Source organism: Belonocnema kinseyi, chromosome 9, assembly GCF_010883055.1.
Source record: "Belonocnema kinseyi isolate 2016_QV_RU_SX_M_011 chromosome 9, B_treatae_v1, whole genome shotgun sequence".
Lineage (NCBI taxonomy): Eukaryota > Metazoa > Arthropoda > Insecta > Hymenoptera > Cynipidae > Belonocnema > Belonocnema kinseyi.
This window is the reverse complement of record NC_046665.1, coordinates 64,912,430-64,930,747: the sequence shown is the minus strand read 5'-3', so window position 1 is coordinate 64,930,747 and position 18,318 is coordinate 64,912,430. Positions and strand designations below refer to the sequence as shown.

Here is an 18,318-nt window from a genome sequence, read left to right as displayed (position 1 = left end):
TTGTCTTATACAAAAAATTTATAAAACAAATGAATATTATATTACATATAATACTTCACACTATGTATAAGGTATATAATAATTAAATATTATTGCGAATCTTACTGAACCCTAATAGCACGGAACGTTCCGGGAACGTTCCCTGAGCGTGTAGAACGTCCGCCGCTTGGGCACATTCCAGTGGAACGTTCCAGAAACGTTCCACTGGGACCTGAGGGGAACCTTCCATTATTGTTATTTTCAACAACAATTATCTCATAAACCGTTAGACATAGGTAAAAATATATGTCATTTTTTAGTTTTGAGTACCGCCTATACTGCATTGTAATATGATATCCAAATCATAAGCTGACATCAATTTGGACCTATCACTTACGGTTTGTCGAATATTCCTTGATAATAATAACAATAACGATCATTTTATGTGCTTTTTTATGTTTTATGTGCAATAATTCAGTAAAGTAATAAAGAAATTTAAAAAATATTAAAATCATTTAAATAATTACAAATTTTGCATGAATTTTCTGCTGAAGAAAATATATAAATAAAAAAATCATTTTACGTAATAAGAAAGGAGGATGGTCTCTAAGGACGGTTTTTGACCCAATTTAGATTTGGCCCAAAAAATTCAAAAATTTAAAATTCAACATTAAACGGACCACCCTCGTCCCCCCTATTCTCCCCAAGCACCCTTTACAAAAATGAAAACTTCACCGCTTCTATGCAGTGTTTTTGCGAAAAAAAACCAATAATAAAAACCAAGAAAAATACATATATAGGTTTTTGGGGTCGCTGATTTCGAATCCAAGGTCTGTTGACCTCTATCACATTAGATTCAAGGTCATTTGAAGGTCAAACTGCAAAAAATCCGATAGAAAAATACATACATAGGTTAGTTAGAGGTTAGTTAGAGTTTAACAACTCTATTTCAAGTTAACGTCAACTTAAAGCCCATTCAAAAGAATTTCTACCGTGGTAGAGCTAAAAAAGAATTCACTCATTCAAACGACCTTGAATCTGAAATGATGGAGGTTAACGGACCTCTGATTCAAAATAAACGACCCCAAAAACCTATGTATGTATTTTTCTTGACTTATGTTATTGGGTTTTTTGCATTTTCACCATCAAATGACCTTGAATCGAATGTGGTGGAGGTCAACGGTCCTTGGATTCAAAATCAGAGACCCCAAAAACCTATATATGTATTTTTCATGACTTATGTTATTGAGGTTTTTCCCAAAAACACTGCATAGAAGCAGTAAAGTTTTCATTTTTGTAAAGGGTGCTTGGGGTGAATATGGGAGATGAGGGTGGTCCGTTTAATGTTGAATTGACTTCTTATTTTTAATAGATACTGTAGAAATTTTTTGAATTTTTTGGGCCAAATCTAATTTGGGTCAAAAACCATCCTTAGAGACCCTCCTCCTTATATTTAAATAAATTTAATAACTGATCAAATCATCTATCATAATAGTGCAGTTAATTAATTGTAAAGAACAATTATAATAGACTGTTATCTGTCGAAGTTACGTAAGCGAAAACGAAATGAGATTAATTGCTGAGACAACTCTATTTAAGATGTACTCGACTTTGCAAATTAACGACTTGGTGGGGAAGCAAATTATCAGCTTAAAATTCGTTAACGAATCCGCATGACAGTCAGTGCGTTTTCAACCGTAACGAATACAAAAACTCATCCAATCTAACTAAACAAGTGTCTCAAGTGTTTTTTTAAGCGTCTGTTCATTTTTTTAGCCAATAGCATTCAATGAATATCCCAGGATAATTGAGTATACTTGTAAAAATTTGCGCTTTAAACTTTTCCGCTGAAAAATACGATGTTGGTATATATTTTTATTCGTATTTTAAAATTGAACTTGTTTAATTTGTGCAAATTTCATTTTTTATTTCAATTCCTAATGTCAAGATCTTCAATTTGAACCATCCCTAAGGAAAATCGAAATAGAGGTAAAGCTTTCAGCATAGTGGCCTGAAAAAATAAACTTTCTTATTGTTGTTATTTTTGAACAATTTATACAACAACAAAAAACCTTTCGTTAACAAAAATTTACCGACAGTATAAATCTTGATTAAATTTAATGTTGTTATTTAACAGCAAATTTTAAACTTTGTTGGTCTAAATTTGCAGTGATATAGCATTTCTCTTCAGACTTTAGAATTTTGTATAATGTTGAAAACAAAATAATTAACAAATGTCATTTTTTCGTGATTTTTAATGATTATCTATTTAAAAAATATATAGCTTTTATATTGAATATAACATATATTAATGTGCGCTTACGATTAGTTAAGAAATGCTTCTGTGTACCAATTATTTCAACCATTTTTATGTGCACATACTCATTTTCCCCTTTTTTTCAGGAATAGGATTCTTTTTCTTTTGCCGAATTAACTCGAAATGTCTTGCTAAAGACAACCCGCTTTCATATTTTTCATAACGACAAAAGTGTTCATTATGTAAACAATTTTTTAAAAGAAATGTACATTTTAACAATTTTTTAATGCACAGGTCTCATCTTTTTACAAAATCAACTTTAAATCTCTTGGCAAAGACTCTTTGCTCATTACTGCCATCCTTTACATGTTAATTAATAGTTGCTATTCTTTAAACGAAAATTAAGCCTATTTATGAAAAAATTGTAAAAATATGAATTTGTTTTCAAAAATTGTTTATGCAATTAGCAGCTTTAGTCACTATGAGCAGCATCAAAATGTGTATTTGTTTATAAAATTATAAACAATTTTTTTCTTACTATACCCCACTGGATATTATTGTTAATACATTATTATATTGAATTATGACCTGCTTTAAAAATTTGAAAGTCTGAGAAGAAATGATATCACTGAAACGCTAGACAACAAATGTTTCAACTTTGTTGTATTTAATCAATTTTAATTCATTGAAAGTAAAATATCCGCATATCATAGACAATTTTATTCCTTTTCTTAACCTTATGTAAAGCCTTGTGTAAATCAAAGTTCTATTTTTAGAGACCTTAAATTTTGTTCTCTTTAAAAATGAAAGTTTTGTAATTTAGAAATTAAAAAATTTTTTATCCGAACTTTAAAAAAAATTACCTCGATTTTTAATTTTCTTGAATTAAGATTATTCAAATTATAATTTTTTATTCGAAACTTTTTATTTTTGTTTATTTCAGAATTAACAATTAAACTTCGATTTTTTTCTAATCAAATAAGTTCAATTTTTTACATTGGCGGAAGAGACTAACTTGTACTTTTGCAAACTAAAAGTGTTCTATTTTTGTTATGTTTCAAAAACTTAAAATTCTTTAACTTTATAGTTGATCTCTTTACGTATCGACTATTAAATGAATTTATAAAAATTTCCATTTTTTTTCATTAAACTAGTTACTTTATTACTTTGTAATTTTCTAATATAAAATATAAATCTCTATTATAAACCATTTGTAATTATTTTGATAATGATTATAAATCCAATTAATCATGAAAATAGAGATAATTACAAATCTGGATTTTCTATGAAGTTGACAAAAATTGGTTTGCAATATTTTGTGACCGAACTTTGTTTTTACTGGCTCGCAAGCTCGACAACGACACCAAAAGCTTTAGTCTCAAATCTTGCACGAATCGAGTCTGACCCGGCTTCGAATAGAACGACCGCGTTGTGCTTTGCATTTCTGGCGTTCCAGTTCCTTCGAAATAAGAAAAAAATACATATTTAGGACGAGCGAATTAAATTTAACAAAAATAGATTACGAGACCAATTCCATTAATTTCCGTGGCTATTAATTTTGATCAAATATACTAAATTTTCACTACAATATGGTCCTAACTAAAACCATGTTTTGTTTAATAGGTAGACGATGGTTCATGACCGAGCATGGTGATATAACGCAATTCAATATAATATTTGTATCTTTTCTCTTCTTAGAGAAATTATTTACAAATTTTAAATAAGCTCGATTTCAACTTTTTTTAAATGTAAAGATCAGTTGTTAACTTCTTAAATTATAATGTCATTCAGTTCACAATTAAATGCGTAATTCTACAATCTTTTAGTTTAAAAATTTTTCAATTCTTCATTTTTAAGCGTACATTTTTAATTTAAAGAATTTTATTTTTAAAAATCTGTTTTGAAGAAGAAAGAAATTAAAAATTAAAAGCGTTTGAAATTAAAAATTTTGGTTAAAGAACATTTTTAGTTGATAAATATAAAATAATTCATGATTTAAAAAAATGAACTTTTTAAATTTCTTTAAAATTAAAGGATTGAAAATCTCTAACGTTAAGCATGACGGATTAAAAAAATTAAATTAACTTTAAATTAACAGATTCATAATTAAAAACTGTTATTAAATTTTAAATCCTATTTAAATATTGTTTTTGTCTAAAATATTCAATTTTTTAATTATTTAATTTGAAATTTTTTGATCAATAAAAAGAACAATAATGTAATATTTAGAGATATTTAACTGTTGATTTAAAAAAAGAAATTATAAAACAAATATTCAAAAATAAACAATTTGAAAATCAATTGCTTGAAATGGAAAGCCTTAAATCGTTCAAATTTTCAGAGATCTAAATTGAAAGTAAGTTTGAGACATGTTTAGAAGTTTCGAAAGATTCAAAATTAATTTAAAACTTTAAATTATTTCAAATAATGTAAAGGAATATTTAGAATTTTGCAGATTCTGGACAAAAAATTTAGAACCCTCTTAAAAATGGTTTCATAAGAATACATTCATAAAATGCTAGCTCAACTTTAAAATGGTATAATTTTTATTTTAAAACAATTTTTAAAATTTTGAACTACATATTGAGAAAGTTCTACTAAGAAAATTATTAAACATTCTTTAGAAGTTTTGAAAAAACTTCCAAAATAATTAAAAATTTTAAAATATTTCAGAAAATTTCGAACAAAATGTAGATTCTTATAGATTCTGAAAGAAAATTTATAAGCTTATTAAGGATTTTGAAAGCTTTTAAAGTAATAAACAAATTTTATGGAGATTCCTGAGAAACTTTATAATTATTTCATTTTTTTATTTTTGTAGACACTGGTCTATCCCATTTTAAAATTCCCCCAAAGTTCGGGAGGACTCGAAACAGTCAATAATTTAATTTCAAATTTAAAAACCGCTTATAGTTTGAAAAAATAGTAATCGTTCAATTGTTAAAGCTTCTTTGCTTAAAACGATATAATTTTGAATTTTAAAGGTTTTTTTTTTTAATTTAAGTTTTTTTATGAAAAATTTTCAAAATTATTTAAAATTTGAAACTATAATAGAAAATTTAAATAATGTTAAAATGAATTGTAAAATTACATTTTAATTTTAATTTAAAATGTTTACAAATTTTTAAATATTCCCAAATTTAAATAATATCATTTTGAAAACTTAGATATTTATTGATTTAATTTTTAAAAGTTTAAAATTCTATTTTTTGTTAAGTATAACAACTATTAATTTTAAATTGTTCGATTGAAAAGTTTTAAAAGCTTCCATTTTATAGTGTAAATTGTTTATAGTTTAAATAAAAAATTGAATTAAAAGTTCTCAAACAGTAATTTTGACGATTTTTAATTCAAGAGTTTAACTTTGAGTTCCTTACTTTTTAGTTTTCATTTCTTCAAAAGCTGAAAACAAAATTTCGTACCTTTGAGAATTTTAATTTTCGAAGTCTTTTTGTTTTATCACACAAATTTATGGAAACAATCAAATATCTCAGTTTCTGTTCTGTCGTCGTAATATGTGTTCTTCATGAATCATAAATAAACTTTTAAGTATCTGACTATTGCCATTAGTCATGCTTCCTTGATATCATGAAAACAAAGAATTATCAGCTGGGAATAGACCACCGATTACTATATACTCTGTTCCCTGAGAGAAGATCCTCTAGATCTAGAACGACCAATTTTGGTTTTCTTCGCGCAGCCCATTGTTCAATTTGTCAAGAAGAAGGGATTTTTTGAGATGTTTCAGCCAATCTGAGTGAACCTCTTCAAATTCATTAGAAACTATTTTCTTTGATTGATTTACGACACTGGCATTATGTTTTCTACTATCTACTATTAACTATTCTACTACTTGTCTGTTTGCTTACCAAACTCAGTGTGAGTAAGGTTACCCCAGCAAAGGTCTTTATTCCACAGCAGGTCAAAGTAAGGAAATGTACAGAATTTAAACTTTGCAAAGAGCGATTTAAAAATAGCATAATCCACATCGACGAATTTATCTGATTCCGGTGATACATTGCTTGCCTAGGAAAGTTGAAAATTTGAAGAAGTTTAATCGCAGAAACTTTAGCTCAATATTCAATTTGATATTGCTTATTTCCCCAATTCTCAAACCTTATAGACAAATTACATATCGTTGGAATACAAATAATTCAAACATTCTGAATATATTACTTTTAAGTCGGGGATTGCAGAGTTATTAATGATTAATTTTTAACTTCTTAATTACAAAAAAGAGCGAGTGAGTCAAAAACTCAAATGGCTACCGTAGAGTCGTAGACCCCTGTAACTCGAGCCCTACGCGTGGTGAGGTCCTTTTCTTTTATAGCTAACATTTCGTAAAAGTCATTCAAACTATTTTAGAAAGAAACTCAACGAAATAAATAAATATTAAATTAAGAGCAAGAGACCAATGAGAAGAGAACTTAATAAACTACGTGTGAAAAAAACAGGTAAGAACACTCCTCCATCCAGAAACGCCAACCCATATGCGCGCCTAGAGGATCTTCTCTCAGGGAACAGAGTATAGATAATTAATTTTACTATCCTTCTTTATTATCTTCTTCATCGAAAATATGATTGGCATTCTATTTTGAAATCGATTTGCGCAGAAAAATGTAACCTCAGAAAGAACCCTAGTTTCTGAGAAATACTATTTTTGCCATTTTGATTGCATTAATGTAAACATTCAAGGATGCAGTAATTCCAAGCAATTTTCGTTCGTGAATGCACCAAACACTTTCCAGTTTCCAACACTCGATCTTGAATTTACGAGTTTCACCCGTGAATGTAAATGTAGATCCACAAGCACAAAAGAAAACTTAAATGCATATCGAATAGAAGCAAAAAAAAATTGATGTCAGTGAAGGATTGCAGTAGCGAAAGCAATTCAATTTTTATGGTTAAGAATTAAATAAAGAATTTATATTGAGGGAAATAAAACGGAATTGTATTCATGTCTCAATTTAATCCCAATAAGAATTAATAATTCAAATAATAATTCAATTTAAATATTCAAATCATTCGACTTTGGACACTTCTGAACTGAATGTGAACTAAAAGTTTTTCGAATTAAAATCGTTGAAATGAGGACTTAAAAAAATGCACAAAATCATTTACTAAAGTTAAAAATCGGAAATTTCAAAACTGGATCTATACATCTAACAAATTATTTAAATACTCATTTTTTTAAATGAACGTTACAAAGTAAGAAATTCACAAGACTCAATCTGCTCAACGTTGGACACTTTTGAGACTTTTTAAATTAAATTGGATTAATTTTGACTGCGTATCATTTAATAATCTCAAAATAAAAATTTTCCAATTGAATTTGAAGAGTTCAATTTTTAAAATCCGGCTAGAAGCACTTCATTTTGGAACTATTTTAAAATGCAGGACCATATCAATTTGTGATTCTTTGAGAAAAAACACGTTTAAGTGGTACTTTTAGCAATGTTAAGAATTCATATTTAAGCAGTTTCAATGGAGAAGAAAAAACGATATCATTTTTTACTCACTCGAATTTCAAGCATTTCCTTTTCATAATATTTTTATCTAGCCTTTTTCGAAATCAAATTAATTTTTCATCTTTTATAAAACAAAGAAGTTCATTTTGGATATATTAAAATAAAGTTCCTAAACCTGAAGCGTTCAAATTAACTTTTTATAATTGAAAGCTTTGAACTGAAATTTGTGAACTACAAGCGATCAATTTGAATATTTTCAATACAAAATGTTTTTTTTTTTAGTTTTCTTAGATGAAAATGTATCAATATGAATCCATTGAAATGGATAATCGTTAATTTTCTGACATTTCAAATTAAAGTTTATTCTATGATATATTGATGACTTTGCGAAGATCTTCGCCTGAGGTGATTGCTAGAGAGATTGATTAGCGATCTATGTTGCAGCGATGTTGCATCAATTGGCGATCCTTCGTTTTTTAATGTGTCGAATTTAAAACGAATATAATTTCTTAAATTTAAATGATTTTGAAGATTAAAAGTCAAATGTTCAATCTTCCAAATTGAAGAGATTTCGAATGTTAATCATCAAAATTATAGGATTTTGAATTTTAAGATTAAAACTTGCATACATTTTCCAACATAAATCAACAGCATTATAGAACTTTTCATTGTGAAATTTAAACTTGTTGAATTTTTTAAATTATCAGCAATAAAAACTTAAATTTTATAAATTTACATCTGAAAGTTCAACGTTTTTTAAGATTTAAGATTTTAAAGATGTATAGATAAAAATTCTCAAATTTTGCAAATTTTGAAACTCAAAAATCAAGTTTTCAATTCTCAATCTTCCAAATTCAAGAAATTTATAATCAAAATGACAGCAGTTCAAGTTTTCACTGTGAAATCTAAACTTGAATAATTTTTCAAATTTCCTAAAATTAAAAACTCTTCAATTTTAAAGATGTATGAAGAAAAAATCTTAAATTTTCAAAATCTTGCAAATAAAAAGTTGAGTTTTCTACTCTCAATCATCCAAATTGAATAAAGTTCGAATGTAAATCATCAGATTTCCAACATTTTTAATGTAAAAAATAAAAACTTACATGAACTTTAATTTCTAATTTACAAAATTTAAAATTATTCAATTCCAAAGATATATAAATAAAAAAATTTTAATTTGAATTATTTGCTAGTACAAAAGTGAAGTTCTTAATTACGTACTTTTCAAATAGAAGAAAGTTCTAATATTACCAAAATTACAGCATTTTTAAACGTGACACTTAAATTGCATACATTTAAATTTTTAATTTTAATACCCAACAAATCTTCAATTTTAAGTATTTCCAATTTAAAGATTTACGTTTTTGAAGAGTTACAATAATTTTAAAGATGCATAAAGAAAAATTTCTACGCTTTGAAGATTGTAAAAGTCGAAAGAAGAGTTTTCATTTCGCAATCTTTCAAATTGAAGAAATTTCTAATGATGAGCATCAAAATTACAGCATTTTTCATTGTGAAATTTAAACTTGTCGAATTTTTAAAATTATAAAAATTAAACATCTTTATTTTTAAATATTTACATCTCAAAGTTCTAAGTTTTTCAAGAGTTAAATATTTAAAGATATACAAATAAAAATTTTCAAGAATTTGAAAATCAATAATCATGTTTGGAATTCTCTATCTTTTAACTTGAAGAAATTTACCATTTGGAAATTTGGATGATTGAGAATAGAAAACTCAACTTTTGATTTGCAACATTTTGAAAATTTAAGAATTTTTTTCATACATCTTTAAAATTGAAGAGTTTTTAATTTTAGGAAATTTGAAAAATTATTCAAGTTTAGATTTCACAGTGAAAACTTGAACTGCTGTCTTTTTGATTATAAATTTCTTCAATTTGGAAGATTGAGCATTGAAAACTTGATTTATGAGATTCAAAATTTGCAAAATTTGAGAATTTTGATCTATACATCTTTAAAATCTTAAATCTTAAAAAACGTAGAACTTTCAGATGTAAATCTATAAAATTAAAGTTTTTTATTGCTGATAATTTAAAAAATTCAACAAGTTTAAATTTCACAATGAAAAATTCTATAATATAGTTGATTTATGTTGGAAAATGTATGCAAGTTTTAATTCTTGAAATTCAAAAAATTTTGATGATTAACATTCGAAATCTCATCAATTTGGAAGATTGAAAATTTGACTTTTAATCTTCAAAATCATTTAAATTTGAGAATTCATATTCGTTTTAAATTCGATACATTAAAAAACGAAGGATCGCCAATTGATGAAACACCGCTGTGACATAGATCGCTAATCAATCTCTCCATAGCAATCACCTCAGGCGAAGATCTTCGCAAAGTCATCAGTATATCATAGAATAAACTTTAATTTGAAATGTGAGAAAATTAACGATTATCCATTTCTATGGTTCCATATTGATACATTTTCATCTAATAAAACTAAAAAAATAACATTTTGGATAGTAAGTAAAGATGTTTTCATTGTGAAATTTAAACTTGCCTAATTTTTAAATTTTCTAAAATAAAAAATTCTTCAATTTTAAATACGTTTAAATAAAAATTCTTAAATTTTCAAGATGTCGAAAATCAAAAGTCAAGTTTTAAATTTAAAATCTTCAAAAATTTGAAGAAAATTCCAATATATAAATACTTTAAATTAGAGAAGCTATAATTATAAAATTCACTTAGAGAATTTTTAATTCTAAATTTTTTAAATTATACTTGTATTTATTTACTTTACTTTCGAAACAATGGTCATACCAGGTCACACTACCAACCCTACAAACTTTAAAAATGGTAAAGGGCGAGGACCCACTTCAAAAGTTTCTCCCCCGATAAAAACTCATCAAAACGATCCTAAACGCTGATTGTTCGATACCAGGGTCCTTCCGATGGCAGAAATCCAGGACACACTACCATCCCTACAAACTTTAAAAATGGTAAAGGGCGCGGACCCACTTCAAAAGTTTCTCCCCCGATAAAACCTCATCAAAACGATCCTAAACGCTGATTGTTCGATACCAGGGTCCTTCCGATGGCAGAAATCCAGGACACACTTTATTTTTAATATAGACCAACTATAAACCGTCTTTAATAGTCTTTCGTCTCTCTAAAGATAGACCAGCACCTTTCCATTGCTCGTCAATCTTCGGACGCGTCATAGTTGCGTCGTACTATTCGTCGGACTCGGGTTTGGCGCTCTATTCGATTTGTTCGGTTCGGTTGAGTCATGGGTTGCGTTGAGAGAACTGGAGTCCCTGCAGTCCGGTTTGGCAGTTTAGTTCTTGGTCGTTCGTTGCCGAGTTGAGAGCATAGTATGTGCCCACAAGTCCACAGTCACGTACACGTCTACCTGCCTCACCATCAGCCCCACAATAAACTTGTATCTTACGGTTATCGTTAGGGTCCCTAGGCTCTCTTTTTGAGTGCCTAGTTTTGTGCCATTTGTGTCTCCTTTCTCTAGTTCACCCTCAATTTTTTGAGAGTTGATGCTGCGATTCTCCATCGTTGAAACTTCCCCAGTGATAGTATGCTATTTTACTGGATATTCTAGTGCAACGTGCGCAAATATATATATTTTTTTTTTGACTTGGTGTGTATTTTCTGGCAAGTAAGGATAACATCGAGGCAGGATATAAGGGGAGAAAAGAGACTGATCAGAGCTTCTGAAGGAATTGAAGCTGAGGAAGCTTGAATAAGAAGAAGGATCTTCATAAAACCGAAATTTAGCCATTGGGAAGATCAGTTTTTGGAGTGAAGGAATTTCGCGGGAATAAGAAGAGATTTTTTTGAATATTTTAAAGTTTTTTTGCGAAGATTCAAGATGAGCTGCACAATTGCACCGGCAACTCTTGCGAAGGCGAGTGAAACGCTTCTCAGCAAGTGCGAGATACCGATCATCGACCTCGCACACGTGGGTAAGTAGGTGTCCAAGCGGTGCCAATCGAGTGTAATAAGGGCGATTGATCCTTGATTTCTTGGTGACTTGTTCATCATTAGGCCAGGACTGCCATGCTTTCTGGAAAAGTGTGGAAAGTGGGGGAAATCTAGTGGGAATCCCTGACTAAAGGGATTTTCCAAAAATAAAATGAGGCTTTAGTACTATTTTTCTGATCCAAAAAAACACGAATTAACAGGTTGATCGTAGGTCAGGGGAAACCTGGAAATCAGGGACAAATCAAAGAATTTTATTATTCAGGAAAAAGTGAAACATGTTGAGAAAAAAATCTGAAATTTTGATATATTTTTTTGTTTTGTTTCTTTCATAAAAGATATTTTGAAAATATTACAAGAACAAGATCTTAGTCTTTGAATATCAATGCGTAGTTTTGATGCAAAATTATAAGGAATTTCGAGCATTAAGTTTTGCGGCCTAATCTAATGTAATGTTATTTTTTATTTCTTTATTTTTATGAATCTTCAAAAAAATAGTTAAACTTTCAACTATAAAAAAATGTCTGTTGAATATTTAACAAAAAGTTAACTTCGTGCTAAAATAGTTGACGTATCAACCCAAAAAGACGAATTATTAAACAAAAAGGATGACCCTCAGATTTTCTTCTACTTCTATTTCTTTGTTTATTTTATATTTATTATTTGGTTTAAATTCAACTGTTTTTGTAAAATTCCTATTTCTTGTTTGAAAATGTATCTCTTTTGATAGAATTTTCCTATTTTCTAGTTGAAACGTCAACTAATGAATTTTTTATTGATAATATTTTTGTTGCTAAAAATTCGTTTTTATCTGTTGAAACTTCAGTTATTTTGGCATAAAATTAACCTTTCGTTGACAACACAATTGAAATATTTCAGTTTGCAAATAAAACTATCTTTTTTAAATCCGTCTTTTTGGTTTAAAGATTCATCTGTTTTAGTTGAAATGTCGTCTTTTCTGGTAGAAGTGCAATTTGTTCAGTGGAAAATTATTCTTTGGTTGGGGATTTATCTATTTCGTTAAAAAAATTTAATTACATTACGCCTCGAAAATTCATTCTTTGTCGTTGAAAATTGAATTAATTGGTTTAAGGTTGCACCACTTTGTCAGAGAAAAATTGTTGAAGATTCTTAATTTTAACTGAAAATTCATTTCTTTGGTTAAAAAATGGTTAAACTTTTTTTGTTTTAAAGTATTTTTTTAAACTGAAAATTCACATAATTGGATAAAAGTCGAACTAATTTATTAAACCTTTATTTTGTTATTAAAGGTTCATCTTTGATTTGAAATGATTTTTTTTACAGAAAATATAGTTTTTGCACTTTTAGTTTAAAATTAATCTTTTTTATTTAGAATATTATCTCTCTAAAATCAATGCAAATTGAACACTTTATTTTGAGGCCCTCAGAAACACTTTTACTAATACAAATTCAAAACTAAAAATATACGAACTTGAGCAATCCATATTGAAAACAATGAATAATGTCTGAAGTCTCTAATTTATAAAGTTTCATTAAAATCATTCTTTAAATTAAAAATTGTTTTCGTTCGTTAAGACAATCTCAATTTATTTATGAAATATTGATTAAGAAATCCTGAAGAAGTAGGATGACTGTTAGTGATTTTCAAATAATAGTCATAAACGCATATTCTATGATTATAAAAACTAGATTGCTCCGCTACTTTTGTTCAACACTTGCCAAGTATATCATTTTATAGATGTTTCTTATAGCCAATGAAAAGAGTATTCTAGAGTTTATAAACGGGTAAGTAAGTTTTCGACTGGGTTTTTGCACAAGAAAACCATAGTAATAAACATATCAGAGAAAAATTTATTCAAAACTATTTCTTGTTTTTGTTTTTTTGTAATTATAATGTTTATTTATGAATGAACATTAATTACTATAATTTTCAGAAAAATAATGTAACAAACCACTTACGTAATACTTCATTATCATACTAATAGCTTTTTTTTATCTCAGCTTTTCAATCAGGAAATAAGCTCTCCTTGAAGATGATGTGTTACAAGAATGAAGGATTCGAGAATTTACACTACTGAATATTTTTAACTTGAAAACACAGGACTTTTACTGAGCTTTTAGTTTTAAAAATTATTTTTGCAATTGAATTTTTCTTACTATCCCTTCTTACCAGTTTCAGAAAAATGGTTGAATTTTAATTAATGATTGCTTATTTTCTTTCAGGAAAACATTCTTGACAACTTTACTATTTCAAATTTTGGAATTAGATTTTTCTACATCGGAAAAAATAGTTTATTTAAATACAAGCGACTATCTATGAATCTTGGATATAGGATTTTATGTGACTAGTCTTATAAAATTCAAGTGACTTTTCAATTAATTTTCAACAAACTATTTTTTCCGTGTATGTTGAAACTGTTAAAACCTTTTTTTAAATCAAACCTTTTTTAAATAAATAATTATATTTGAAGATTATTTACTTATTTTTTACATTCTTTAAATCATAGAAAACTTTCTTCCTCGGAGACTTGATTTCTTGCACGCGAATTACTTTCAGATTTTGTGTATTACTTTTTTTTTAATTAGGCGCTTTTATTTTATAAGTCCTCACGTAGGGCTTTAAATAAGCCAACAATTAAATAATGGGTTTTGTAATTTTTCAAATCAAAATTGTTAAAATAAAATATAAAATAATTTAAAAATAGCAATTATAATTTATAATAATTATTATTTTATAATAATAAATAATTATTTTTTTAGTTCAAATTTTTGCAATCCGCTAAAATTTATATGAATGTACCAATTTTTAATTAGATTTTTAGTCTGACCCATTCTAAAATGAAATTTTTTTAATTTGTGCAATTTTCAAACATTTATTAACAATTTAAAATGCAAAAATTGCACACGGATGTGCACACTTTTTTAATGAGTTCTGTAGCTTTAAAAGGCTTCAATGTATAATATTATTATTTTGAAAAATTTGGAAATTTATTTGAAAGGTTAATAAACTAAATAATTTTCTCCTAAAAAATGAAAAGGTAATTTAAATTTGACGGAGCCCGAAAATTAATGAATTACGTTTATAATTTCATTATTAGGCTTGATAATTGTAATCTGTAGATTTTGAAATAGGAATTACAAAATCTTGAGTTGCTCTAAAGTGATTTTTCACTTTTTCAAGGCAAAAATTCGACTCTTCCGATTTCATTCAAGCATTCTTTTTTTCTACAAATATAAAACGTATCGTGAAGAAATTTCCGATGCAAAAACCGTAATCGCTGTGTCTTAAAATGACAAATCGCCAATTCTTTTCAAGGCAACACGTGTTATTTCATCGTGGCGAAACTTTGTAAAAGATGCACTCGATAAACTCAATTCAAATTATAAATACTCGTACGTGCCGGATTCTCAAGCCATTCACACACGAAAATGATAATCATAATCAACATTAATCATTTGGGGCCGAACAAAAACTACGCCACGCTTCAGGAGGGGAGAGGGCAGGTTTTGTGACAGTATTGTGAAATTCTAAAAAAAAATGAAAATTAGTGATTTCTTAAACAGAATTTTTCTTTTTTCCCCTTCTTTCAAAAAGCTTTCACGTTTTTTTCGCTTTAATTCGAATTGAATGAAGTAAATCCAAAAATTTTTCTTTGAAAGAATTCATCCTTTTTGGTTAAAAATGTGGTTGAAGCTTTATTACAATTTTTTTGTTTCTGTAGAAACTAATTTTTTCAATTCAAAAAATAACTATTCTATTTTTGATTGAAAATTGATTGTATTTATATAAAAATTCAGTTTGTAAATTTGTTGTTGAGCATTCATATTTTGTTGTTGAAAATTTAACTACTTTGTTGGAAGTAGAATTACTCTGTTAAACATTAATGTGTTTGTTTGAAGATTTTACTATTTTGTTGAAATTTGTTCTATTTTGTTTGAAAATGAATTTCTAAGATGAAAATTTAACTATTCCATTATTGGATGAAAATGGATCGTTTTTTGGATGGAAATTCAACAGCTTGGTTGAAAATATATGTATTTTGTTCTAAGTGGAACTATTCTGTTAAAAAAAAAACTTTTATTAGTTGAATATCCATCTCTCGTTAAAAATGCAACTGCTTTTTGTATAAAAATAGTATTTTTGGCTTAAAAATTCAACTGATTTATTGAAAATTCCTCTTTATGGGTGAAAATTGAACTATTTGATTGAAAATTAACTTTTTGGTTCAAAATTGATATTTTTGGGTTGAAAATTCAACTGCTTTCTATGGAATTCGCCTTTTGGGCTTGACAATTTAACAGTTTATTTGAAGTTTATTTTTCTCTCCTTACTGAGAAATCTGTTCTGTTTGAAAATTCAACTTTTGCTGAAAAATTTGTGTTTTTCATTTAAAAAGTCATATTTCTTTGTCGAACCTTTTTAGGCTAAACATTTTACAGCTTGGTTAAACGTCAATTATTTTCTCGAAAGATCGTCTTTTTAGATAGAAAACTCAATTCCTTGGTTGAAAATTCAACTATTTTTTGAAAATGAATGTATTTCGCCTTGAAATATTAAATGTTTCATATTGAATTCAATCTGTTACCCATAAATTATTTTATTTAAAGGAATCTACATCCTTATTCCTCTGTTTTCGTAAAAGAAAATATCAGCCCATTTCTCCTACTTTCAGAGCATCAATCAATTAATTTGTTTTAAATTTAATTTACATTGGGCGGGGGGGGGGGCTGTTCGTTATTGTGCCGACACTCGTTGGGGTTCAAGCTTTGTGATGATCTGAGACGAAGAAGGGGAGGGATAGAAAAAGAAAATTCGATTTTTATGCTCTTAAGGCAAATAAATTTACAAAATAAAAATTTGATTTGACAATGAAGAACAAGTTTCAATGGAGCAGAGAAGATCTTAATAAAAAATTTCCCGCGCATATTTCTGAACAGATTCTCTTTTGGCTCGGGTTGAAATTGTTACGTAAAGATAGCACGCGAAGTAACGTAATCGTTACATAATTCAATAACCGCTTACAAATCGATTGTCATGATTTCGATTCAACATTTTCTTCGCTACATAAACACGGAATTTCAAAATATTTTAAAAAGTAAATCTATCAAATTACTTGAAATGTCATAAAGTTAATATTACAGGATATAGTGCAATTTAAAATAACTTTGATTTCAACTTTATTTCAATGGTAAGATCAGTTTAAAATGTGCAATTATAAAATATTTTACTTTAGAATTTTTCATTTTAGGTCTCCATTTTTAAGCTTACATTTAAAGCTCTGATGGAATCTCTTTAATTGTTAAAATTTTAAAGTACTAAATTAAGACTTTGAATGTTATACTTTTAATTGTTAATTTTTTTTTTAATTTCTTAATTTGTAAATGAAAGTTTTTAATTTTTTTTGTATAAACAACAATTTAACTATTATTAATTTTCAATCACTTTACATTAATATAATTAAACTTAAAAGAATTTTTTAAAAGATTTTAATCGAGTTGGAAAGGAAAAAATTTTTGGATTTTAATTTATTTATTTGGACAAGGAAAATTTGTTTATCACTGACAAATAATGTTTTTGCAAATTAATAATTATCCAATCGACTCTCAGATAGGGAATTTATAAGATTTAAAAAAATCCCAACTCTAAGCATCTCCTTTTTAAACAATTGAAAACTAAAAGCGTTTGAAATTGATCAATTCTGATGACAAACATTCATAATTTGATTAACTGTAAATATAAATTAATTATTGATTTTTAAATTGAACTGTAGTTCGAGTATTAAAAATTTAACAATAATTGATTTTACAAGATAATTCTGAATTTTGTTGAACATTTTATAAACTATTTTAAATTTTTAAATAACTTCAAATTAATAGGCTCATAATTAAATGCTTTTATTCAATTTCAAATCCTGTTCAGAATTTTTTTCGGTCTAATATATGCTGAACATTTTTCAATATTTAGAAATATTAAACTTAATTTAAATGAGCATGCTAGCATAAATAAAATATTTAAAAATGCAGAATTTTGATGTATAAATAACAACTTAACAGTTATTAACCTAAAACATTAAGAAAATTAAATCGTTCAATTTGTAATGTTTCTAACTGAAAATTGCTTGAAGTGATATATTTTTGAAAAATTAAAAATGTATTAATTCATTCCTTAAAACAAAAATTAGAAAATTAAGAATCATACAGCGTAGATTTATAATTTTTAACTAGAAATCTTGAAAATGTTCAATTTCAGCTATAAGAGTTTAGATAAATGTTTGCAACCGGGAAAAGGGCCGGAAATGTTGTTCCTCGATTAAAATTGGCCACCTTTATATCAAACTTTGGATTACAATATTAAATTTGATCGTGGAATCCATTTTTGGTCGTTTACTCCACTTTTAATAAATGAAAATATATAAATATTTTACTTCTGAATTCCTTTTAAAAGAAAAAATCTGTAATTAACATATTTAGCGATAGAAGGCGAGATATAAAACTTCTGCTTCGAAAGAGAAAAATTATGAGTATCTGCCTCTGACGTCAATGTGCGATTAAAAACAATGTGAATAGCTTCACTCTTTAAAAACATTCTTCAGAAGTATATCAGGAAATCGGAATGCTGACTTTCAAAATTCATTTTTTCTTATCTTTTTACGTTTTTATGACAATGTCATAT

The 18,318-nt window shown here is 27.2% G+C and overlaps 1 protein-coding gene across 1 annotated transcript in view; it reads left to right on the top strand.

Annotated features, from left to right (window-relative positions):
• The first annotated feature begins 10,987 nt into the window (after positions 1 to 10,987).
• LOC117179513 (UPF0676 protein C1494.01-like) overlaps positions 10,988 to 18,318 on the top strand; it is a 68,613-nt gene continuing 61,282 nt past the window's right edge. The window contains exon 1 of the mRNA XM_033371389.1: positions 10,988 to 11,647. Coding sequence (XP_033227280.1) covers positions 11,554 to 11,647 — 94 coding nt within the window. The 5' untranslated portion in view covers positions 10,988 to 11,553. The remainder of the gene's footprint in view (positions 11,648 to 18,318) is intronic.